This window comes from Bacillus rossius, chromosome 1 (assembly GCF_032445375.1).
Source record: "Bacillus rossius redtenbacheri isolate Brsri chromosome 1, Brsri_v3, whole genome shotgun sequence".
Classification (NCBI taxonomy): Eukaryota; Metazoa; Arthropoda; class Insecta; order Phasmatodea; family Bacillidae; genus Bacillus; species Bacillus rossius.
This window is the reverse complement of record NC_086330.1, coordinates 236,751,152-236,778,306: the sequence shown is the minus strand read 5'-3', so window position 1 is coordinate 236,778,306 and position 27,155 is coordinate 236,751,152. Positions and strand designations below refer to the sequence as shown.

The 27,155-nt window shown below is 35.8% G+C and overlaps 1 protein-coding gene across 2 annotated transcripts in view; it reads left to right on the top strand.

Annotated features, from left to right (window-relative positions):
- The window catches only part of LOC134527382 (carboxy-terminal domain RNA polymerase II polypeptide A small phosphatase 1), a 67,121-nt gene that overhangs the window by 18,917 nt on the left and 21,049 nt on the right, over positions 1-27,155 (top strand). For both annotated transcript variants that reach the window (XM_063360025.1, XM_063360026.1), the window contains exons 2-3: positions 14,645-14,683; positions 19,272-19,504. In XM_063360025.1, the coding sequence (XP_063216095.1) occupies positions 14,645-14,683; positions 19,272-19,504 (272 nt within the window). The remainder of the gene's footprint in view (positions 1-14,644; positions 14,684-19,271; positions 19,505-27,155) is intronic.

Below are 27,155 nucleotides of genomic sequence, written 5' to 3'. Positions count from 1 at the left end.
TTTTACAAGCTTTTTAGTGGAACATAACCTTTCTTTCAGCGTCGCCGACCACATCAGGCATTTGTTTCGAAAAATGTTCCCAGGGTCTTATATCGCAAAAATGTACAGCCGTGGGCGCACTAAAACTGCAGCAATAGTAAAATAAATGGCTTCCAGTACTACTACTTCAGTAGTAAAGTGCTTGCAAAGTGGCCCATATACACTAGCTACTGATGGAAGCAATGACACAAGTAATAAGTTATATCTTCTCGTGGTAACTTATTACAACCCTGACTGCAGGTTAGTAACTAGTTGTGTTTTGGCCATACCTTCATTGGAAGGTGCTTCTACTGGTAAAAATATTGGGCAGTTATTGCTATCAGTGAGGGTGGAAGAAATACTTGTAGACATTTATTACTTTTTGGAAAAAAGCTCCAAAAGAAAGGAAAGGCTGCGTGACTTTCAAGGTCTCCATGATAATGAGGCTCATAAGATCCTGAAGCATGTGTGTACGAGATGGCTGTCTTTGGGAAGAAGCCTAGCTATGATTATTGAACAGTGGGAACCTCTTGTAAGTTTTTTCAAAGATGAGGTTACAGGGAGTTCTCAGAAACAGCCAGGCACATTATCATCATACAAGATCCCAAAAAAACAGCAAGGGCCATCCAGCAGAACTACTGAAAGTAGTGCTAGTACCGGTAAAAGAAACAAAGAGGACAACACTTCTGATGTGAAAAAACAAAAAAAGGAATATTGTAGTTCTGTTTTAAAGAGTGACAGTGCAATGTTGAAGAGTGGCAGTCCTGCCCTGAATCACGAAGAGAAACTTTTCATGTTTTTATCTTCCTCACTAAACAAGGCATTCTGTTTATTTTTGCTGAATGTACCGGTCTTCGATAAACTTAATGTAACACTTTAGTCTTCAGTCCACACATCCATGTATTTTTAGATCTCCTGCAAGATTTTCTGAGAAATCTATTTTTGCATTTTGTTTGTGGTAGTGCTGTGAAAGGTGTGGCGTTGTTGGAAGTTGATTACCATTGTGCAGCCCAATCAAAAGTGTGATAGTGATTTAATGATTTGATGTCAGGCTGAGAGAATTGTTAGTTTGTTGCAGGGTATGTTGATTTTAATCAGCATGATTTAAATAGTGATTTAAATCATGATTTAAATCATGATTTAAATCATGTGATTTTTTTTTAAATCACGTGATTTAAATCATAATTTAAATCATCATGTGATTTTTTTTTAAATCAGTGAATAGAATCAATTTATAATATGAATGTTAATTTTTCCTATACTGTATTTTTTAAAAATCAAGTAATCATGCCTACTTACCATATTTACTCGCATAATCGTCGCAGCGATCGCAGGGTATAAAAAATCCTGATTTTTTTAAAGAAATCAAAAAAATCAGATTTTTTTGGTTAAAATCAGATTTTGTTGATTAAAATAGGATTTTTTTGATTAAAATATAAAAAATTATAATCTGTGTAATATACAGTACATTTTCGTGACTTTCCTCTACAGTGATTCATAATAGATTAACTCATTTTGCAAAGACAACTAGCTTAATTTTCTTTCTGTGAAATAAAATTTTACTTTGCATAGTATTTTAAGGAAACATTAATGATGTAACTTTATGAAAATTTTTAGTACAGTATCACAGTTAACATTAGTAACAAAAATAAGGAAGTGCTATACAAAATAACTATATCTCTAAAATATATACATATAATCTTAAATGTAACTGTCACTTCTGTCATCCCTTTGTTCCAATTGTTCTAGATAAAAGTGATTTAAAACAAAACCACAATTTCCTTTTTTTTTCTCTTCTCAGAATTGCACATATACAAAAGTAGTCTATGTAAAAAAACTTCAACAAAATATTACTTATTTAAAATTTTAAACAAAAATACAAGTTTTGCAGCTTTTTCTGTACCCAGTCGATTTCTTAATGTTGACTGAACCAAACCAAATGTCGAAAAGATTCTTTCCACTGATGCAGATGACGCAGTTGCTGTTAACAGTGGTTCTATGACATCCATAACTTCAGTAGTATCTGAATTGATGTTCATTTTCCACCAGTCTATTGGCGACACTTTTGAGATGACATTTTCATCGAACAAAAAGTTGTGGAAGGGAGTAGATTTTGCTTGGAACTTAATAATTATGGGCAATAAAGACTTAATGTGTTTGTATCGGTTGTTTGCAAATGAAAGAGCTTCAGATCGCTCATCAGCTGTCAAATGTTGACCACAGAACCGTGGGTCTACAAGATATGCCAGGAAATGTGCTCCAGGGCCATTCCATTGTCACGTACGGGACATTTGTAAAAATTTTCATACCGATAATTCTATGAAAAATTATATTCTAAGGGGTATATTCATGTGTTTTCTTGGTTTCTATAGAAGTTACACATTTAGTGTAAATTTTCAGCTTAAGATATGATAAGAAATACCCATGTTAACAACATATTGCTATCAAATGTAACCGTCACGTATGGGACACATATAGTCAACCATTAGTTTCAAGAGAACACGTTTTACTGAAACTTTAGCCCGAATTCTAGCATGATATTCTTGTATTATTTTTTGTGAGAACTTAAAGAATAAGAAAAACAGACATCAATAAATGCATAAAAAAACTCCAATAATGAATCAGAAACAATTTTTTTTTTCTGTTTGTCACGTACGGGACAATGCTGTCACGTATGGGACATTTACATTAGTAAGATTGTGCTGAATAAATTTTTCAGTAGAAAATGAAATTAAGTTGTACTTTCTAGGCTTCTGGGTTGTAGCCGCGTCAAAATCAAAGTTTTCATCGACGTTTCGGTCGACGTTACAGTCGCCATCATCAGGGATGTAGCCGCGTCAAAATCAAAGTTTTCATCGACGTTTCGGTCGACGTTACAGTCGCCATCATCAGGGAGCAGATTAATTGAATTAATCTCTCCCTGATGATTTTGACTGTAACGTCGACCGAAACGTCGTTGAAAACTTTGATTTTGACGTGGCTACAACCCAGAAGCCTAGAAAGTACGGACAATAACCGCGAAAGCCTGCACTCTTTATTTAAATAAGTTGTGTTGAAAAAAATTAAATTTATACAACCTCACTCATAGAGATATGTTAAACGAAATTGATTAAATGTAACTAAATAAAATGATAGAGTAGTTCTACCTGCCTATATCCTAACTAAAAAAAAATTAATAACAAAACTGTTACTCTGTATGGTCATAAAGATCACTTTAAATGTCAATAAATTTAAACAGTCCTCTGTTGTTCAACACTACTGGAGGAGAAATCTCTCTTGCTACATCTTATTTTAAATAACAAATGCAGTCTGGTTGTCGAGGCCACTTGAAGTGATGTGGGGGACCTGCAGGGACCATCACTGACACCCGCACTTGATCTCCGCGTGCATCCACCACTTCTCCAGGGTACTCTTTTCCTTCGTAGCATACGACTACCCATTTTCCAGGACAGTTGAATGGATTCCCTTTCGGATTGGAGAGTGCAATTTTTGTAGACAGTGCATTGTTTTTTGCATAGAACCCTGACAAAGTGCTACATGTAATAATGTGGAATTCCTTGATTCCTGGGATCGAAGGGACATTTCTCCAAGGATTTTGGGATAAAATTTCATTCCTAATGTGGTCCTCTTCTATATAGTACCATAAATGGCTTTTGGTATCAAGTTGTTCCAAAATTTATTGTTGTATGTATGTTTTAAGGCCTTAAGTTTTAAAATGAAGTTCTCGTGTATTCTGCATTTAAACTGCTCTGCAGGAGTCTCTTTAAGTAACAAAACATTTTTTGGCCTTAGACTACAAAATTTAGAGTAACCAATTATATAATCTGGATTTTCTTCTTTGAATATATAAAATGCTTCATGCAGAAACATAGTCTTAAAGTGCTTTTGTAATTTAACTTTTTTTCCATTTTCCCACACAGTTATTACATCTTTCATCCCTGGGCATGTGTATACTATATCTGGACGATAGAAAGAATTTATAACAGAAGTCTTCTTTACAACTGTTTCTAGTTCTAGCAATACTTTCTTCCATTGTCGTAGTCAGTTGAAGACCAATGCGTTTAGCAAGACCTGTCACAACAGCTTTTTGTTTTCGTGGTGAGTTTGGTAAGGCCCTTGCAGTCTTCCAAACTGCTTTTGGTAATGTCTGCTTGGAACTGTAAGGTGTGCCAGAAGAAGACATATCAGAACTGTTTGCTTTTGCTGCATTTTTAGCATTTTTCTTTGCTCTCTGAAGTCTTTTCCTATTTATTTCATAATTTTTTTGGGCAGCCTTGACTTTCACTGTCATTTTCTTTTCCTTATTCTTTCTCAGTTCTGCAATCCGTTTCCTTTCCTTCTCAAGATAACCATGTGGATCTGCAGTCTTTTGTTTTTCCCTCATTTTTTTCGTCCGAGAAGAACTTGTTGTCTTCTTAGATTCCATATTTGTCACTGAAAACCAGTTAAATTGATTACTAAAGTAAAACATTTAAATAATAAATTTATGTAACACATAATATGTTATTTTAGATAGGTGAATATTCTACATATGTTGGGTAAAACATTATATTTTTCATATGTCCCGTACGGGACATGATTGTATCTCAAAATTTTTATTGTTTTTAATGCAATTAAAACATATAAAAATTAGGTTAGCTACCTGCATTCTAATACAGTTTGAATTTATATAAGTGAGATAAAATAACAATTGGTTCCTGATGAAACATGAAACATAACCTAAATTTGTCACGTACGGGACATCTTCAACACTCACAATTGAATAATTAATTTAGTAGCAATAAAATGTTATTAAATTATTTTTTTGCAAGAAATATGTTTGTGCATACCCTATATTTTGAACTTAAATATAAATATACATTCATTTATGTGACATGTACTTACCAAAGAACCTGAAAGTAGCCTCTCTATGAGCAAAATAGAAACTGTTGAATAGCAGCCACATTAGAATCAATAAAACAGCTGTTCAATGTTAAATGAGTCAAAATTCAACATTGTTTGTCAAAGACCATAACTTTAAAATCTTTTACGTAATGTTTTCTCAACCAGAAAAAAAAAAACATTTAAATTAATAAAATTTCCTAATTTTTATAGAATGGCCCTCCATCCAGTGCCTGATGGTAGCGACTGGAAAATTTCTCCATGCTGTCTGCATTCAGGTTTTCATGTTCAAGACATTGTTTTAGACTTTTCCACACATCAGCAGCAGTGGAAATTGTACTGCTATCTTTCTGAACCTTATCGAGTGCAATGGCCACTGGTTTCAGACACCTCAGCATATCCTCTGCGTTCCTCTTTATAACGACATTCATCACTTTTCTGTAAATATTATCATTAATTGCAGTGCGATTTTCTTCACAGATTTTCACGAGAACTGGCCAGTATTTTATGTATGCTGACAGGCAGTCAACTGTTGTGTTCCAGCGAACATCTTGAGGTAGTATAAGCTGTTGTCCACCTTCTTGCTTGTACTTAGCGTGTGCAAAATGATTATTGCGGAAGTACTTAACAATCTCTACCACATGTTCTTTCACATTAGGTACCTGCAAATCTTTAGCTAGTAGATTCAAAAGATGTGCTGAACAACCATATGTGATAAAATTTAAATCTTCTTTTTCTAGGTCTGAACGCATTTTTCTCACATTTCCAGTGTTGTCTGTCACAATACTGCGAACTAAACACTTGAATTCACGTTCACATTTGGCTACAGCAGCTTTCGCTACATGTACCAAATAATCAGCTGTGTGTGAATGACCTGATGTGTCAATTGTATCTACCAGATAAACTTCTCCTAAACTGGCAGTTACAGCTACACAAATGATAGGATCATTATGGATATTTGACCACCCATCTAAACTTAAGCATACAGTTTTTCCTTCCAAACATGTCGCACACTTCTCTCTCTCGGCAGTGTATAAAGTATCTAACAGATCACCCCCAATCTGAACATGAGTGGGTGGTTTATATCCAGGACGCAACAAACTTACCATCTTCTTGAATTCTGGGTGATCTACTTGCCGGAAAGGAGAATTTGTAGCATATATGTATCGAGCAACCTGTTCATCAAGAATACATTTTTGATTACTGTTGGTTTTTACTAGATGTGTGTCAACAAGGGTTTGATGAAATTTTTTTTTAATCTCACTATCGCCATTGTTTTCATTGTGATGTGTTCTCTTCGTTTGCATAGAAGGCCCTTGGGAAGTCGAAGATGATATTTGCCCACCGGTTTTCCTCACAATGGCCAATGAATCGTTACCTGTGAGAAGAAACATCAGATATTATCTTTCACTTACAAAAATTTAAGACTCAGTCCCACTTGCCATTTTTGTGTTATTTATTGTTTTACTTATTTAAGTTGTTTTGTAAGCACATATTTAGAAACTGCTACGATAGGGAAGGGAGTTGGCAAAATATATTATCTTACATTACAAACACTAATTTTTAACCACTGGCATGCAATTGTGATACACTTAGTCAAACATATTAGTCTTGTTGATATCTGGGGACTAAATATCAAGTCACTTGTAAATTCTGAACTCTCTTTTCCACAAATTCCAATGAAGCAAAGCTTATGAGGTGAAAATAGAAATGTCAACTATGTCAAGGGAGGCTGAGCCTTAAGAGTAATTTAATGAATGCTGTTAAATATTTATTCAATGTCCTGAACAAAAGACTTAACTTTTTTTAAGTTACAACAATGGCCAGGCTCTAGTTTTATGCTAACGCTCTGAATAAATTAATATAATTAAATACATAAATGATTAGATACAGGGGCCAAATGCACTGATATAAACATTGCACAGTTGTATAAGTCACAGTAAAGAAAATAACACTTTTATTGAATTTTCCTTGTCGGCGTTGGTGTTGGTGGTAATCAGTGAACCTAGCGGCCAGAATATGAACTAGGGTAGGCGGTACATTTGAAATATAGATGACAAAAATTGTTTCGTCCAATCTGTGTGTATGTGTCTACTATCTACAAGTACCGATCTGCGAGTACTTGTGTGTCTCTGTCCTATTTTTGATAAAGCTAATGAAGTGGAACATCTGTCGTTTTCCGAGGGACTGAATGAAAAAATCATGCAAGCGGACAAATGATTCATAACATTTTAGGTTAGGTAAATGAAACCATGTTGCACATTCTAAGAACATTAAAAGCCAACGTGGTGCTAAAAGTATATTGTTTATGTTTTTACTGCACACTTTACCTGAATTATAATATACTAATTAATTTACTATGTCCAATTGTCTATTGCATCAGTTTCGGGCAAGCTATGTTTGTGCCTTTTATAAGAGTGTGTAACTATTAAAAACAATGCCAGCACATCATATTCCAATAATAAACCATAAAAACCAATGTACAAAAACTGTTGGTCCCCATTCTAATAATTTTACTAATCTCTAACTCAAGTAAATAATTTTTTAACAGTTGAAACGTAAAACTAAATGCTTGTAAATATCATTTTTGACATTTTTGTAATTTCAGTTATTGTTTTGCATCACTATTTGTTCTAAGACATCATATTATTAACACTGAATGATCTATTTACGCATTAAAAATTTGACGGCGGGACAATTTCCAACAAAGGATACTGGATAATATATCATTAAGGAAACAATTGATGCAGATTTTTTTATTGTTGGGACCATGCAGACTGCAGAATAAATGATATATGCGGGAAAACAATATAAACGAGATTGATAGATACAGATTCGACGGTTCGCCTGTAGTAGTTATGCCTAACCAGGAAATTAAGATTTATGTGGTAGTGGTATTAAAACAAACATTCTGACAGTTAAATAAACTAAACAAAACTAAGCTTGAGGAGTTAAAACACAATAAATAATAAAAAAAAATGACTTCTTATGTTCTTAACAATATTTCCAAATACTGTACATATTTCTCAAAAATACCAGAAAGTTATTGATTCTATTATAGTTTTTATTTTAAAAAATTAACTTCAAGTACTAGAAAAGCAGTATTTACAGTATTATTTTAATATGTGCTTTATATCAAAACCAATAATTACCTCTGCAACTTCTCTGTGCTGATTCTGATTCACACAGATGATCCTCTTCTGTTTCTTCCTTCTGACATGTTTCAATATGTTTTTTCATTCTGGCAACCAACCCCATTAACTGTTTTCCACATGACTTGCAGGTAGCTTTCAGACCTTTTCCTGACAATGTTGGTTCTTCAACAAAATGGATCCATATTGGGTCCTTCTTTCTTCCAGCCATTTCAACTATACACTATGATGAACTCCAAGTGAATAGACATAACAAAGAACTGCACATTTCCATCCTACAGTTCTAAAAATAGCACCTGACATTGTTGAAGGTCAAACCTGTTGCCAAGGAGATATGACACACACACACACACACACACACAAACGCACGCACACACACACATGCACACGCACACACACAAAAACATGAGTAGGAGAGGAGGAGAAAAAATGAGTGGTGTTTATTGGTAAGTACATTTAACCCACCTATATTTACCAAGTGTTTCTAAATAACAAAATAACTATAAATATATTATAGAAGAAATTAAGTACTATTCAATTTCCATTCATATCTTTGCAGCAATCAATTTTTGTGTAAGTAGGCATGATTACTTGTTTTAGAAAGATAGAGTATAGGAAAAATTAAATGTCAAATTATAAATTGAGTTTTTCACTGATTAAAAAAAAAATCACATGATTTAAATCATGATTTAAATCACGATTTAAATTATGCTGATTAAAATCAACATACCCGCAATGTTACCAAATTTTACGAATAAAAGTAAGGTGCGACCATTATATGAGCAAAAATTAAAAAAAAATATATCACTGCAATGATAATGATAATATTTACAGAAAAGTGGTGAATGTCTGTATAAAGATGAACGCAGAAGATATGCTGAGGCATTTGAAACCAATGGCCCTTGCACTTGATAAGGTTCAGAAAGATAGCAGTACGATTTCCACTGCTGTTGATGTGTGGAAAAGTCTAAAACAAAGTCTTGAAGATGAAAACCTGAATGCAGACAGCATGGAGAAATTTTCCAGTCGCTACCATCAGGCACTGGATGGAGCACATTTCCTGGCGTATCTTGTAGACCCACGGTTCTGTGGTCAACATTTGACAGCTGATGAGAGATCTGAAGCTCTTTCATTTGCAAACAACAGATACAAACACACAAAGTCTCTGCTGCCTGTAATTATTAAATTCCAAGCAAAATCTACTCTCTTCCACGACTTCTTAATTCAAGGACAATGTCATCTCGAAAGTGTCGCCAATAGATTGGTGGAAAATAAACATCAATTCAGAAATTAATGAAGTTATGAATGTCATAGAACCACTGTTAACAGCAACTGCTTCGTCTGCATCAGTGGAAAGAATGTTTTCCACATTTGGTTTGATTCAGTCAACATTAAGAAATCGACTCAGTACAGAAAAGGCTGCAAAACTTGTATTTTTTGTTTAAAATTTAAAATAAGTAATATTTTATGTAGACGTTTACTTTGAATACTCTCTCGTATGTGTGCAATTCTGAGAAGAAGAAAAAAAAGAAAATTGGGGTTTTGATTTAAATCATGTTATTTAGAACAATTAAGGTAGATGTACCAGTAGTCGTCATGCTAAGAAGAGTTTTATAAAAAAAAAAATTGTGTACATAACCTTGTAGGTGTATTACTGCCCCTACATGTTTGTTTTTAACCTCAAACTTTACTCTACAATGCTATCCAACACTCTTCGATAAACAAAAATTATTTTTGTAGATTTATTATTTTGAAAAAAGTGTGATTTCGAGCCAGTAGTCGTCATGCAAATTTTCGTGTTTGCCAGTGTTCGTCACATGTTTGTGCCAGTAGTCGTCATGTGCGATTTCGGCTGCATTAGTTTTAATTCATGGATCCAGAATGATAGTATTGTACTATTTGGGCTTCAAATTTTATTTGGTACTATATTTTAAACATCAAAATGGCATTTCATAAAGATCGTTCAGTAATATAATGAATAATCCTCATTAAATTTTGAATTTACTTACAGCACTCACGGAACAAAGAGGGACAGCACATAGAGCTGTAGCAAACCGAATGTATTCGTTACTGAGTAACGGGTGTGCCGTTTAGTAACGAGTAACGAAACGTTACACACGGCTGCATTTTGTTACTCGCATTTCTCGTATATTTTACGCATGCGCGCGCATATTCAATGAATTTACGATACAAAGAACGATGTTTGTTTATTAATAAAGTATAATTTGGAAATTCCTCGTCTAAGTTTTTTTACTGTTTATTAAAGGTATTATGTGTGTAGACAAAGTTTGAGATTGGAACAGAAACAACGTAACAAAGTATTTTTTTACAAATTAGAAATATGTATGTTTTTGTTTTTCACTATCGCGTATTTTCACGTTTTTTTTTGTTCTTATCTTAAAAGAGATATAATAAAGCCGCTCTAATGAGATTTAATTGTTTCTTGGTTAACAAAAACTGTTTAATTATAAAATATTGTTAATTGTTTATATTCTATTTATTATTATTTACGCGACGTCATACTGTACGCGTACGCAATACGACTCAATTCGTTGCTGCAACATAACATAGCATGTTATGCGGTATCACAAGTAAAATATAAAAATGAATCAGGGCCCGCCCATCTTCCTACCCAAGGGCGATTTGCCTTTGTGTTTATCGGACAATGTGTTCCTTGGCACACTATTTTTTTCCGCTGCTCATTTTATACTCATACCATTCGCTACATCTTTAAGAGCAGCTTCCATGGCTGACTCTTCATACAACAGTATTTTCCGTTTTGGCATTTTGCCCTGTAATTAAAGAACGAGACACATTACAATGTTTAGTTTACTTATCAATGTCAAAATATATATCGAATGACCCCTAAATTAATGTAAACAACAATGCCTACACAATTTTTGCAATCAATAAAGTAAAGTAATTTCCGACCCAGAAGTCGTCATACACATGCATCGGAAGTCGTCATAGGTGACGACTACTGGATCTGATCGTAATAACGTACTTTGTCTATTAACAACAAAGAACCAATATTATTTAAGAACTTTAGGGTGTAACTTAGCACAACTTTAAATAAAATATTAAATGTACCAGTGCTCGTCAGGTATGACGAACACTAGCAATACAAGGTTTTTATTGATCCAGTTTTCGTCACCCTAATTAAATCATACAAAGAAAACGAATTTTTTTAAATAAACACTTTCACCTCTTCAAGAACATTTAACTAACACATTCAGCACAAAACATCACGAATAAACATGAAAAATTACAGAATTAGAAGTAAAAATGTGCACTAACGTCCTTAGTGTTTTAGTATAGGAATTCCCCTATTTATCTTCACTGCTCTACGAACTTTTGATGCACGGACTTTTTTTGATTGAAAATAGTGTTTGTTCCGAAAACTATTGTGGTAATTTCAGCTAGAACGTCGACCAAATTTTTGTCAATATTTAAGTTGGCGATATATTGAGCTACTTCACTATTATTTACATTTGAAGTTGCTAGTGACGACCATTGGAGCAGTGACGAATACCGGGGCACTTACCTTATTCTATAGGGATGACAGAAGTGACAAAGTTACATTTAAAATTATGATATATTTTAAGTGATATAGTTATTTTATATAAAACATCTTTTTTTTTTTTACTAATGTTTACTATGCTACTGTACTAAAATTTTTCGTAAAGTGACATCATTAATGTTTCCTTAAAACATTATGCAATGTAATATGTGGTCATTTCAAAGAAAGAAAATTAGGCTAGTTGTCTTTACAAAATGAACGAATCTGTTATTAATTGTACTGTAGAGCACAGATTACAATTTTTTATATTTTAATCAAAAAAATCTGATTTTAATCGAAAAAATCCGATTTTAATCAAAAAAAATCTGATTTTTTTTGATTTCTTTAAAAAAATCATGATTTTTTCATACCCTGGTTTGTTGTCAGATGAGGAGAAAGAATTTTTTTTTCAGCTGTCAGAAAATATTTTACCTCAGCATGTGATTATGTTGTACATAAGTTTCCAATGAAGAGTGAAGTTCTTGTAGCTCAAGTAGCAATAATAAGTGACATCAGTGATGCGAAATTTGCAAATCTGAAATATTTCATTTATTTGTTTCCTTTCATACTGCCAGTCAGAGATGGTGAAGGCATGGATGGTGCAATGGATGAACTGCATAGGCAGTTTGCAGCATTGCAAGTTGATCTCACTGTTGTAATAAATAAGAAAGAGAGAATTGATATTATATGGACTGAAGTAGGAAATATGCTCACTGTTGATGGAAAATTAAAATATGACAGAATATCAGAAACTGTTTTGTTGATACTCTTGATTCCCCATAGCAATGCGGAGCGTGAGAGAATGTTCAGTATTACAAAAAAAACCGAACAGAATTTAGGTCATCGATGAGCAACAGAACAGTATAGGATATAGCCATTTTGAAGAGTGGAAGCTCACCAGTTTGCTACAAACAAGTTTTCAGTGATTTTTAAAAAGAGCTAAACATGCTACTGTACAGTAACTGCAGAATTCCAGTGCACAGTCAAGTGGTCATAGGGAATAAGTTACTGTTTTTTTCCTTACACTGTGTTTGTGTGGCAGTTTTGTGTACATATTAACATTAACTCATAATTAGCAAATTGAACTACATTGGCAAGAAGTGATATTTTTTTTTCTTAACTGATAGTAATGACATGCTCTAAAGTGAACTTAATTTTATGATTTGTGCTCCAAAGGGAAGAAACTAAAGGACTTATGATAAAGGCCTATCTCGGTAAGGAAAAAAAATATATATATATATACGTACACATTAACTTGTGTACATGTGTATTAAATCATTTATTTTGCATTCAAGCTGTTAAGTTTTAATAAATTACAGTAACTTTTTATTTAACTTTCGTATTTTGGGTAGAGACGTGGTGTTATCAATGCAAAATAAACACGTGTTTTCCGGATCACTTATTTTAAACATCGATCCTGATTTACGCTATAGATTTGTTAATTTGGAAATATTACTGCTTGCACTCCTAAAAAGTTGGCAGGTATGCTCGTGTGCGTGATTCATTAAATTCTGACCGTTGAATGAATGTTCGGTTATTAGCTGACACACTGAATATTCCAAAAACTGTTGTGCATCGCATGGTTACGGATAAATTGAACATACGAAAAGTGTGCACTAAGCTGGTTCCAAAACGAGCAAAAGGCCAATAGAGTTTTAATCGCGAATGAACTGAAGTAACATGTGGAAATGAATCTTGATTTTTTAGAAAATGTCATTACAAGTGATGAATCATGGACATTTTAGTACGACCTACACCTAGAGACGAAGCGCCAGAGTGCCAAATAGCATGCTCCAGTGTCCCTGAAACTGAAGCAAATCCAAAGTGAAAACAATGTTGATTGTCTTTTTCTACGCCAAGGGTGTGGTCCACAAAGAGTTTCTACCTCGAGACCATCAACGCTGCCTACTACGTGGATGTTCTGTAAAGATTGAGGAAAAGGATCATCCGCCTGTGAAAGAACACTGCAGTTACCTGGGTTCTGCATCATAATGACAATGCACCTAGCCACATGTCTCTGCACATCTGTGCGTTCCTGGCGAAGCACAACGTGGCTACATTTTCGCACCCACCTTACAGTCCTAACCTAGCTCCGGCTGACTTTTTTTTGTTCCCGAGGATCAAGAACACACTCAAAGGATGCCGTTTTGACAGCATTGACACTATCCAAGCGGCTGTGACAACGGCTCTGAAGAAGATTCTAGTCGAGGCTTTCAAGGGGACCTACCAGACATGGTAGAGTCGGTGGAGGGTATTTGGAAGAATATTAACAATCTGTACTAGTTTTGTCAATTAATCTTTATAAACAAAATATATTTCATAATTTTTGGGAGGTCCCTGTACTACATACAATTTGGAAAAAAATAGGCATTTCTTACAAGGATTTAAGTTTTACTACCACCTGCTACCTGCTTGCCAGTAGTTTCAGCGGCCCATTTAATACCATTAAAAAGGAATATAAACATCAAAATAAAAGTATTTTGAAAATGTGTTTAGGTAAATTTTTTGATCTTCACATAGCACAGTATTGAGTAAAGAAGTTTAATAAGTAATAGGAAGGATGCAGTACCTGGATGCTTTGTGTAAGTTTGCCTTATGGTTATCACATCATCTGTTTGCTGTGTTAACCTTCAGTCATCATTGTCAGTACCTCTTTTTAGTCTTTGCAATTTGATGTGTGGGAGGATAGCAGATAGTACATTCTTATGGACAGTTTTGCGGCCCTTAAACTTTTATTTTTTTTACATTTCCATGAATAATATGTATAATGCTTTCACTTCAGTTTGAACTTCTGTTCGTTTAAATTTTTGAACATATTCTTTAGGTTATTCTTTGTTTTAACCTTGTTAAATATTTCTCCGTTAATTTTAAGTATTTATTTTTAGTTTTATTAAAATATAAACTCTGACATTATAGCAAAGAAGGTTTTGAGCATAAAGCCTTTATTGTTATAATGCTGTCATTTTCATTTGTAGACACCAAGATGTATTTATGGCTTGTTGGTTGTTGAAAATGGACTTCCTTTCTTTTGCAGTTCAGCTGCCTCATGTTGAAAGTGAACTGCCTGTCCCAGGTGAGTGGTGATGTTATAATTCATTTCATGTAAATTCACCAAACATTTACTAATGCTGTGACTAAAGAAACAGTACATACTTGTAAAGCTTCCATTTTGAAAATTATTGTACCAGGTCATGAGTTGTTGCTGGTTAAGCCTACTTACTTAAATGTTCATGATGAGTATGAAAAATGAAAACATCACTTGTTTTTTTAATAATAGTCATAATATTTCTCGAATTTTTCATGTATTGAGTTTTTCGTACTATTTTCCATGATCTTAATTTGTAACAAAAAAAAAGGACGAGAATAAGAACAAGGAGTTTATGCAAAAATTAAATTTTTTTTCCTTCACTGCATAAGAAGCCAGAGGCAATTTAAAGTTTGATTAATATTACTATAGATAAAATTCAACTCATGTTCATGCTTAATTTGGCTCAAAATGCAAAATTAATTAACTTCATTCACAATTAAATGAAGTTCGTCTTGAATTTAATTCAGTTAAAGCTTTGAAATAGGCCTATATCACAATGTCGTAAGAAAAAAAAATTTATTAATTAGGATGTTATATTGTATTTTCTGAAAAACTAGTAGTCTTCTGTTGGCAACACAGCAGCATGACAGATGCGATGCAATAGCAAAATATCACATACGTAATATAGAAAAATGTTTTTTTAACAATGGGACAAACAAATGCCATTAGAGTGGCACTACATTATGACAGCCATCAATATTTACAATTTCTTAAATGACTTGTTTGAGAAAAATCTGTCCAATCTAAATGTAATATCTGTTTATAAAAATGATTTAAAATGAACGTGTGTGTGTGTGTATATATATATATATCTGTGTGTATATATATATATGTGTGTGTGTGTGTGTATATATATATATATATATATATATATATCGATGGTTGTTCCAATCAAGTGGAAGAGAGATGCCACGCATGTGTACAATGAGCATAACAGGACACACCCGTAGTGGGACAATGTGCATTATGGGACACTTTTTCGTGCGTGCAGCCGGCGTTCATCGATTTATTAGATGTTGTCACGTCAAAAATCATAATTGGCGGCACAGTACCTATTCCACATATTCCAGCTGCATATTAGCTTTATTGCTGCAGAAATAGGTGGAGTGCTTATTGACGGATTAAAGGAACATGTAAAGGTATGCATCAGTTATATTATTTTGTTAGTTCATATAACTTACATGAGATAACTTATGCAGATTTGTTGGCTTATATCCCGTGCAGAGTAATTGTCGCCACCTGAAACAAATATGTACTAAGGTTAGCTTTGCTTGTGTTGAAATGTCCCTGTGAATTGAAATTGCGTTTCCAACTGATCAGCTTATGCGTACATGTGTCTGTGAATAAGAATCACTATGACCAATACTTGTCAAAGGGTTACATTAGTATTTTCAGAATGGTAAATTTTTATTTTTGACTATTATGAAATCTAAAAAGGTTCTCATTCAGCATTTTAATAAGCTGGAGAGGTTGGTGCTAGTTTGTTTGCTGCGGTTTGTAATATCCCAGAAGCATCTTTTAACATCGGAGTTTAGGTTTTTTTTTGTTGTTTTTAATTAGTAACTCTTGCATTACCTTCATATTGTGTTATCACGTGCACGTGTTTGTGATGTGTTGCTGTCCTTAAAGCAAGTGATTGGCAAAACATAGCATATGACAAGTGCAAAGGACCATATACAGTGTAGGGTCTTTAATCTGTCATTCTATTGTTTCACATTTTCTGTAATCTGGACCCAATTGAGCTGCTTGCTTTGAGATTTTTATTTTTGGTAGATTTTGAATTACTGATCTGTCAGAGTTAGGTTTCACTGATAGAACGTTTCATAGTGGTTTGGCTCGGACCACGGTGGTTAAATTGTCTCTAGAGACATTTTAAAATATTTCGTGAGCCACTGACCGCATGCAACCTCTCCTGGCTACAGCTGTACAATGACTGAGAGGCTACGCAACTACCTACAGCCACGTATAGGGAAGTGGCAGCCACATGACCTCGCTGATCAAACACAACATAGCTTTTACATTCAACACATTACTATACATACAAAATACATTACCCTCACATCAAGGTTTTTCTATGGGAAGCAAACAAATAAAATGCAAAGTCCTTTCTGGTTGCTGAAATGCAACCATGATAAATGTTTGTGGGAGTTAACATGTGCTGATTTTCCCATCATAAGAAATACACACGAAAAGCAATTATAAGAGTAATATGTGTAACCATTAGGAAAGTAAGTTTTACGGGGAAGCATATGTTCTTGTACTGTGCTTTGTCTCGTTAGTCGTTAAAGTACTTTGCCGAAAGGACATGTGGGGCGGCAACACATAAACAACATATTATAAGATTGTAAGGGCAGAAAATTTTATGTCTAGGTGCCTAGGCCGTGCCAAAATTAAATATCAACCTTCGTTTTCATAATTTTTCGACATTATTTTTAGAAATTATGCCCCAGATGTGCGGCATTGGCTTGTTTGTCTGCTGGTTCACTGGGATTTATTTCTAATGTATCTTCATGCCTAGACGATGGAGTCACTATGTACATAACGTCATGAAGGCATAGGAATGAGAGTCACGATTGAGTGTTTTCTGTCAGACTTGTTTTGTAAAGAATATGTAAATTTGTCAATGTAAAAAGAATAAAATTTAAAATTCAGTTCCCTATTTTATTTAAATCCCAATAGAAACAGTTTTCGAGTAATGTTGACGTCGACCAGGGCTATGCCCTCCCTAAGCCCGATGTGCCTCACGCCGCTGCTGACCCCCTCTCCTCCCACCGACACCCTCTGTTTCATACCTCCCGCCAACGAGTGCATGTGTGTGGGCGTGCATGTGTTCGGCCGCCCGGCAAGAGGCGCTGTGTTAGAGCCTGTGTTTCGGCCTCATACCATTTATAATTTAGTCAAATTAATAAGTGTGGTTTTCTTTTAATATTTCTATTTTTTCTCAGGGTAATTGTTTTCAGCTAATTATGAGGATGGAGCAGCGCCATGCGTGACCCCTTTCGACGCACACTCTCAGTTGAGAGGCAAAGACTTCCCCTTTAAAAATAATGAACTTAATAGATAAATAATTGTAATAAGCAGTAATTAATCCTAAATTAACGTGTAATTTTTGAAGGGTTTAAACAAGTTATGTATATTTGCTTTGCTATTATAATCAAATAGTAAATTCACCACTTCCTGCGGCCATGACACCCTGGCCAATGCCCAGTCTCTTCCGTTCGCCATCCGGGGTAGGAAGCATCTCCGCACCTCGTCAACTTCAACCTGTTGCTCGTTACTGATCTGTTAACATCCGCCGTCGTTAAGTATCTTCAAACCTTTTCTATTCATCATTGAGGCCTACCCGGGGCGGTAGACTGTTTTACCTAATTGTTTAAAGCTCCCTGGAGTGTTTTAAATAGCACTTTCGGGGCCAGGCCCACGCGGTGTCCTGGTCAGGTCAGCATCTAAGATGGACTACTAGCCATTGGCAATAATAATTATTTTATACGTAACAACTCCTAATTGTGTGATTACTCAGTGTCTTGTCAATGTACGTAACAGCATCAATTAAACCGATAGTCACCCTGACTTGTTCGTATTCATCTCTCCACCACGAGCTTCTCAGTACACACACTCCACTGGCAGTCGGCGTGCCCGCCGCTGAGAGCAGGCTGGTAAGGTCCAGTGTATCCGCACAGGAGGAAATCGAGCTTAGCTCCCCATGGGCCACGCCACAGCCCAAGGATAGAGTTTAAAGCTGGGTCCATGTGCCCATCCACGTGGTGGTGCCCAAGATCTCCATTTACACCAACTCAACCCCCCCTCCCTTTTCCCACCTATGACAATGTCATAATCAACAGAGTTTTACACCCTGCTACCTGTAACTTTTGTGGACACATTTTTGAGTGTTTTATGTTTGAAGAAACAGTTGTCATCTTAGACGGGCACAACTATGACGCACGCGCACACAGATGCACACATGTGGGCGGGAGGTTTGAAATGCCTCAAAGACCATACAAGGAGAAAGGATCAACGTAAATGTATGTTGTGTGTTTGAAATGAGGTTTGTTAACTATAATGGACTTATTCTGTTCGTTGTTTTATATTTATTTTTAATATCTGGTTAACCCAGACTTTGCTATTCCCAATTAATTTTTGTTCCAGTTGATCTGTTGTATCTAGGTTTTATTGTGCTAGGTATTATTTTCAAAGTCAAATGGCATTTGTGAAATTTGCATTACATTCAGACTTATCCCAACACTTTGGAAATCAACTGTTGAAAAATAATACTGCTTTTACTGGAAGTGAAATGACATGTTCACTCTCTGGAGTAAGCTTTGTTAGGTTGGCAGTGTATCACAAGAAGCTATTCCAACTATAATGTCTTAGAAGATCTGTATTTGAATTTAATGGCTCCTACAAATGGTTTATTTTCCTTTATGTTTATTATATTATGATTAATCATAACAGCATATTTGTATATTTCAATTAATGTAACAGTTACACCGTGCTCATATTGTGCCAAAAGGGCACTAAGTAGTTGACTGAAGGATACAGAAAGTAGGTCTAAAACAGGGCTCCTGTGTGGCAGGTCAGAATGGCAAGAAGGCGCGCCGCGGCCTGCTGCGCTCGCTGCTGTGCTGCTTCAGCCGCAACGCCGGCTCCAAGGGCTCCAAGGCGTCGGTGGGCGGGGAGTGCCAGTGCTCGCCCCAGCTCAGCCCGGGCTCCCCGCGCTTCCTGCTGCCCCCTGTGCGACACCAGGACATGCACAAGAAGTGCATGGTGATAGACCTGGACGAGACGCTGGTGCACAGCTCCTTCAAGGTGCACTCACCTCCCGGCCGTTTATATGAGAGCATTGTAATACCCCAAGTGTCTTAAAGAATAATTAAATAGTAAGGTTAAAAGATTTGGAAGCTTTGATTACTGGGGGCCCTCAGTTAATAACTATAAAAGTCAACAACAGAGGCGACACTAGGAGTAAACAAAGAAAATTTAGGGACTCCCTACAAATACTTGGGAGTAAAAGGATCGTTATTATATATTAAATAAATAAAAACAACTGTTACGTCTATAGACTTCCTTATTTTATTAATCATTGTTCTTTTTTTTTTATAGATTAAGTTTTCCTTAGTAAAGTCTGTTTTTCATTGATAAGTGATCTTATTTACATAACTCACAATTACACTTATTATATGATATTCCTTAACGTTATATACGATAGGGCCGGCCCTGAATGTATAACAAAAATTAAAATATTTAAAAACAAGAATGAAATTAACATTGGTAACTTTAAAGGTTGTACATATAGTCCTTCCAAAACACAATATAAATTTCTTCTCCTGAAACTGCTTTTTACTGTCCGCTGTCTTAACTGGGTTACACTAATCTTGGGTTCGTGAATAAAAAGATAGAATTATGCGGGTATCACCCGGGGCTGTAGGTAGACGGTGATCGAGGTAGTAGGCCTAATGATGTTGGATTCTGCGCAGGAACCGACTCCAGTGGGTCCTGGCAGAGGATTTTGGTTGCCCCAAACTTGGAACCCTGTCTGAAACAAAGGTCCAAATTCCAAAGAATTAGACCTGTTTCCAGACAGTATACTTAAATGGCGCAAAAGGCCAATAGAGGGAAATTAAAAGGGGGGGGGGGGGTATGACGTCAAGACTTACCAAAACAGGGTGTTGGTCCTGGCGCTCAGGAGAGGGTGTCTCGTCTCCGAAGACTCGAACTACGATTCGCGGTAGCCACGGAAGTCATCATGATTAATTAGAAAATAATTTATATAAAAATACTAAGTTTCTCAACTATTAACTAAACTACTGACTGGTTAATAATAATTTTAGATAGGGACTCCATCCCTTAGTCTGAAAAGACTACATAATATACAATGTCGATGATTCGCCGAAGATCGCAGATACAAACGGTACCAGTCAGTCAGGAGGCGCGCACCGAAGTCCGTTCAGAGCGGGATATCACCAGAATATCATAAGCGCGGGGTCTCTAGAGAATGGGAGGGGGGTTAGGCTCTGAGCCCAAAATTACCGAGTCCACCCGAAGGTGTCCGGCATAAAAAAATTAGATCTTACTGGAGTGACTGCGCGACTGAGGCGCTATCTTTGGGTGGCGAGAAGGAGTACTAATAAATCGACTTGTGGCCGACGAGTGTGTCAAGCTAGGGGGTTAATGGAGTAACCAGTGGTGCCACCTAGCGGCCTGAGACATAAGGAGGGGAAAGGTTGTCGTTACCTCCGCGCGAGCGCGGTAGTGTCGGCGCTGCCGACGCCTCACAAGTGGCTTTAGTGACCACAGCCGTCACTAGATGTCGTTAAGGTGCAGAATCGTAACTGCGGCTGTCAAGCCTGAGATGGCCTTGACTTCGGTTAACGTACCCGAGCGGTCGTCGCTCCTAGCCACTTCTGAGAAGAAAGGGGGGGTGAGCAGGCGGGGGATGGCTTCAAAAAACGCATGGTCTGTGGGACACAAGGCCCACGGGATCCTACTGTCGTGTCTTGCTGCTAGTGAACCTTATCCCGATTCGTGACAGAGTTAGCAGGGCTCAGCACTGCTTCACAAGCTGCTCTTAGGCAAAAGTAGTCACGCAAAGAAATAACGTTACCGGCCCCGACGTGCCTGGAGGCGGGAGAAATATTAGCCAGAATGCTAGCCTAGCATGAGGCTGGGAAAGAAAATCAGCTCGCCTCTGAGAACAGAGGCTGAGGGCCTGGCCGTAAAGAAAATAAGATGAGAGAAAAAGAAAAGAAAAAAAAAAATATTTTCAAAAATATTTAAGATTACAAAATTTTAAATAAAACGTGCCTAAATCCCTAATACACGGCACAGCGTGATAGTTTTCTTGCATTTTGTGTTTTGTCACAAATTTTGTTTCCATATGTTTATTAAGTTATCTAAATGCTGAAGAACTTATGCAAATGTTAATAATAATGATGATCACGTGGCAGCTTACAGCTTGAAAATAACATTTAGTATATAAATGTTTGGTGATACTAAATAACAAATGCAAAAGAGTTATTTTTATGGATTTACAGGAAAATACATTATATAATATTAATAACATCGAAATGAACTAACCCTAATTGCACATGAGACAGAACCTTATTATATTTATTTGTACTTTCTTGTTGAAGTACGGGGAGATGAGTTGGGAGATTGTGAACTCATTGTTACTAGGAGCTTCATTACAGGGGTAGCCTTGGCTGCGACCTCAGTAGAGTGTCAGTGAGTTGGAGACTGAAGCTATGGGCCAGGGGCTTCATGAGGTATGAGCGTGGGGAGGGGTTTGCAATGCTTGGGTTTATCCTGTAGGACGAGAATTACAAGTCTTTTATTTAAACAATTAATTGGAAACCTTATAAGTAATTTTGTATGCACAGATTACATTTAAAATTTTGACAATGTTAATGTGTGCAGTCTTTAAATTATTATTTTTTTATTGTATGGGTTTGAAAAACCCTTACTTTCTCTTGTTGGCCACGAGAAGGTCAGAGCAGTGGGTGTGACACATCAGGGAAGCCTAGCTGCTAAGTGACACGTACCATGAAGCACTTGGTGTATGAGTAACTAGCTGCCCGACCCGGCTTCGCACGGCTATACTAATGGAAAAAAATTAAGCCAATCTTCCATTTACAGTAATGGTAAATAAAAAATAATTCAGTGAAAATTTATTACATTGCTGTATAATGTACCGGAGAGAAAATGAATAGCACTGATGGTTTTCCGACTCTAGCACGCAACGTACAACTGATGTACCCGTACTTCGCTACGGCAGTCTACAGGCAGATCACTCTTGCACCACTCATTATACATGTCCCTCCTTATGGGTACCTTATTTTTGAATTTTCTGTAAATATCCTTTCAACATTAGCTTCAAAATTCTCTTTGACTTCTTGAATTTTCTTTTCATTGTAATAGATATTTTGGGAATTCTCATTTAATTTTAACTGCAAATTTGTGATATCCCCTTGAGTTTTGGCGATTTTGTTTTGTACACCTTCATTATGTTGTACGAGTTCGGAAATTTTTTTACTATGTTCCTGAATTGTTTTACCTGTTTGTGTAAAATTTTCCTGAACTTGGCCCACTATTTTTTCACATGTGTTTAAGCTAGACTGTACCTCCTCTATCTGCACTTCACAATTATTATTTTGCAGACACAGGAAGAGATTTGTTCATTAAGATCATTCCTAAGTGCATTAAATTGGCTCTCAACTGTATTGGTTAGTTCTTGTCTTACTTGTGCAAGTTCCTGTGTAAGTTTCTGTTTAGTGGCATATAATTTTTGTTCCATTATATGCATGAATTCAGTCTGACCCTGTGACATGTTATGCATCATTATCATTAATTTTTCTGACATTTGATTAGATATATCTGACCCCCCCCCCCCCCCCCCATAACCTCTACTGGACTACCATTTGCAGGCTGTTCCATGTTTTCTGACTGTTCCTGTACCAATTCAATGTTCAAATTTGGATCGGAAATCCCTGAAGTTTCAGGAAAACCCTAAGGTCATCCTGACTGTCTGTACTAATTTTTTTTTTACTATTATAAATAACCAGAAAACATAGACAACCCTTTAAAAACACATAAAAAAAAAACCGAAACAATGATAACTACAATTACAAAAATTTAGACCATAAGAATGTAAGTTTTTGTCCAATTTAGACTTGCTGTTTCCGGCGATTCATCCCTCGTTGCCCCGCGAAGTACCAAGATGATTTATGTTGCTGGAATCATGTCCCACGATGTTTTGCGAAGCGCTGTTCTACGATGTTCTACAATGTAGTTCTCGTCACATTCCTTTTCCACGACATCCCGCGCTGTTCTTATACGGTGAATGCTGGCTTCTCACGCTCGTCTTTTCTGTCGACGTTTACAAGTGCGACGCGGAGATAAATGTTCACACGATCCACACACGAATCATTCTTTCACAAGTTATAATTTTGCTGATGTTCCAAAAGGTTTTACCACAGTTAATTTAGATATGATGATTGGCTTTTACTTGATAAGTTTTTACTGAAATTAACTGTTTTTCTGAATGTTTATTTATTAATTTTTTTGTCATCAGGCAGAGTCTAAATTCGTGCCCCACGGCTGGGCAGCTATGTTTTTACATTCTATGTGTGGCCCGGCTAAGCACACAGAGAAACGTAAAAAAAGACAAACAATGTTTTTTAGGGTTTTTTATTACAATGGTTGCGTTCGACGTTATTTAGAAATAAAAGAGTTTATTAACCACTTAACATTCCAATAACATTTTCAAAAGCTGTTCCGAAAAAATCACTTTTTTTTATTACTTAATAGAAAAGTACTTTAGAAATGTAACGTAAAACAGTAGGCCTTTTTTTTTAAATTTGTTTGTTTATGAAATATGAAGGACGATAATTTTACCACATATTTATTCCGAGTTAACTCGGCCAGTCATTATGTCAGCATAAATATGTTATTCTTGCAGCGGAAATGCAAATCATGTAATATTTTGTCATATTTTGTGAAACAATTTTATTTCATGTAATTAATTACGTTTGCATTAAGTAAAAACATATTATTTGTAGGAAAAAATCCTTACAAAATGTTGATGCAAAATGTTTATACAATATACACTAATGAAGACTAAGTAAAAAATTATATGAATTCCAAAATTACATATGCCAGTAATAAATTGCCAAAATATTATATAAGAACAATACAATAAATAATATACATGAAACAAAGTTTACATAAGTACACATTATTTGCCACACACAGTCTGGAAAAAAAACATAAAAATGTCCCAATACGAAAATAATTTACATGAATAGAGTATATTCGTACCCGAACACAAAAGAAAACATTGCAAAAGGTATGGCAATATCCATGAAAAAACTCATTTAAAATAAAAATAAAATATTCAGTTTATATATACATAAAATTATTTATGAAATACGCATACGAAAAACGAAAGAAATTGTCTACTTGAGCGTTGCAAAACTCGCGAAAAAAACAGTACCATTGCTATTGTCTCTGATCACTGCACTGTGCACGGTAAGGTAATGAAATCTAAATAGATACTGCACACTGTCAAGGAAATAATAAACTAAATATTAAAAAAAAACAGGTGTAAGTTACGAACGTTTCATGAACACGCTTATCATCTTGCGTGTCGGCAAGCGCACAGAGCTGCCATCTCGTTTCAAAGCTTGAAGTGTACACAGATAGTCGATATGTCGCAATCTACACGGGAAAAAGTAAACTACAAGAGTGGAGAAACACGACGGAAATATTCGGGATACATAACGAAGGACAGCAAAGTGAATTGTGTCACGAGTATACTCGTGTTAGCACAATATTACCACTTTATATAACCCGAGTTAAATCGGGTTAACATGTTAAGTGGTTAAATTACTTTTGTTTATTTGTTTCCAAAAAAAAGTTTTTTCTCATCATTACATGGCATCCGTACACAAATTTACACATGAATTTAGTTTGAAAGCTTTGTTATTTGCAAAGTTTTTTTGTTTTTTCTTATACAAATTTTTACGAGGTCTTTGAATTTTGATAGGATGAGGTCCAAATACATACCATAGCACCATACATCTTGCCGTTGATGGTCGAGGAGTCTTGTCACTCGCAAAAAAAAAATTTTTAGTAATGTCCCTTGGTTAACTACATAACTCAAGGTACCGTCGATCGCGGACCGGAATCACGCGAAGTCGGGCCGATGCCGATGCCTAGGGTCTAAATTTCGAATTAAACTGTCGAAAGATAACGAATTTAGGTTTAAAAAAATGTTTCCTGGCCCTAGCCCCTAGGCGTAAAGTTGTCCCTTAGTAACTTTCCGTAATATGGCGTGACTTGCCGACGACATAACCGGGTTCGGCGACGATCGAGCAACAAGTGGCTTGGTCGACGAGACTACCTTCCCTTGTAAAGGTGAAGACAAGGGAGGCAACCCCGTGGGTCAACTGACCAATCAGAGCACAGAATCCAGAAACATGACCATATAAGGAAATTCGGACGGGCGCATCACTCCATGCCAGGGCTCGCCCTGATTGGCTGGCTAGTGGTAGCCTCTAGAGAACCTTCCTGACGGTCGCTACAGCTGTGCGTCCACGCGACGCGTAAATCCCAAACACACATTTACAAGGTGAAAAATAACTTTCTAGCGCCAGTGTGTCGCGCCTGTACGCTCATCCTTCTGTACCTTCCAGACTATTATTAAATATTACACTAGCAATATCCAATAGAATTTAGAATTACCCAACAAATTTAAATACAATGCTCAAAATTTAGTAATTAAAGTTGAAATTCATACCGTATTAGAAATTTTAGTTTATAAATTATGTCCTATAAAATTATAGTCTACACTGCTTTAAACAAAACAATTACTGAAATTAATTATCAAATATCAAAATTAATTATTATGAACTGGAGTTAACCCATAAATTAATAATTAAATATCTCAAGGAAATAAGTATTTTAAGGCTTTCCATGAAATTTAACCAAAGTAATTAATAACAATTCTTAACAGATCTGAGCCATTATCCTTATATACATATTAAAAAGTTATTCTTAATATCAAAGTTATTCTTAATCAATATTCTTATGACCCAAAAAATATATATATAACAAATCCTCATTGTGCAATGCTACAACTGTATTAGAGTATCATATTGGCACCCTATAATTTTATGATTTATAGTATATATTTAAAAATTTCTGAACTGTATAGTAATAGTAGATTCCCCCTCAGGGTATTCTGCTGATGTGATTATCTTTCGTATAGATTATTCTGCTGACGTGATAGTTCCTCGGATAGAGTGTGTTCTTACAAGTTTAATGAGGCATTAATTAATTTGTGCAGGCAATGTTTTAAAAACTCGCATGAATAGAATTCCTCCATCGTAATAAGTTTGTTCCTGTGTGCTGCGCATTGGATACAGAATGAACCTGGTTAATTTCCTCTATGTGATATGGTAACTGTTCCACGTCATGGTTTTCCATAGCTGTTGTCTTACGCTTTAGGAAGTACATACCTTCGTCACCAGACATGGTGCCTTCCTCGATGTAACTACAAGGACTATTGAAGGTCACAACTGTACAAAAAGTCTACAGAATATTCTAATAAACTTGGCAAATGTGTCAGAATCTCCATGTTACGTGTGCCAGTTTTTTTGTGTGCTCTGAGTGCAAATCATGAAAGCTGATATTCATGCAAATACGTGAATAATCGGAATTGGTAGAGTTGGAGCTCTATACTGTAGATCCTCCTGGTAGCTGTAAAATTGTATTGCACTATCTTACCAAGTCTGTCTAAATACAGCAGCACAATTCAGAAGACATCTTCCCGCACTACAATTTGGTTTGGACTGTTGTGGTTGTCACCACTATTCTAGTCTCTAGTGCGGGATCGAAAAGGGATTTGGATTGCTCCACACTCTGGAGATGTCTTCCACGATGTTATGTCTGCCGTCTACTT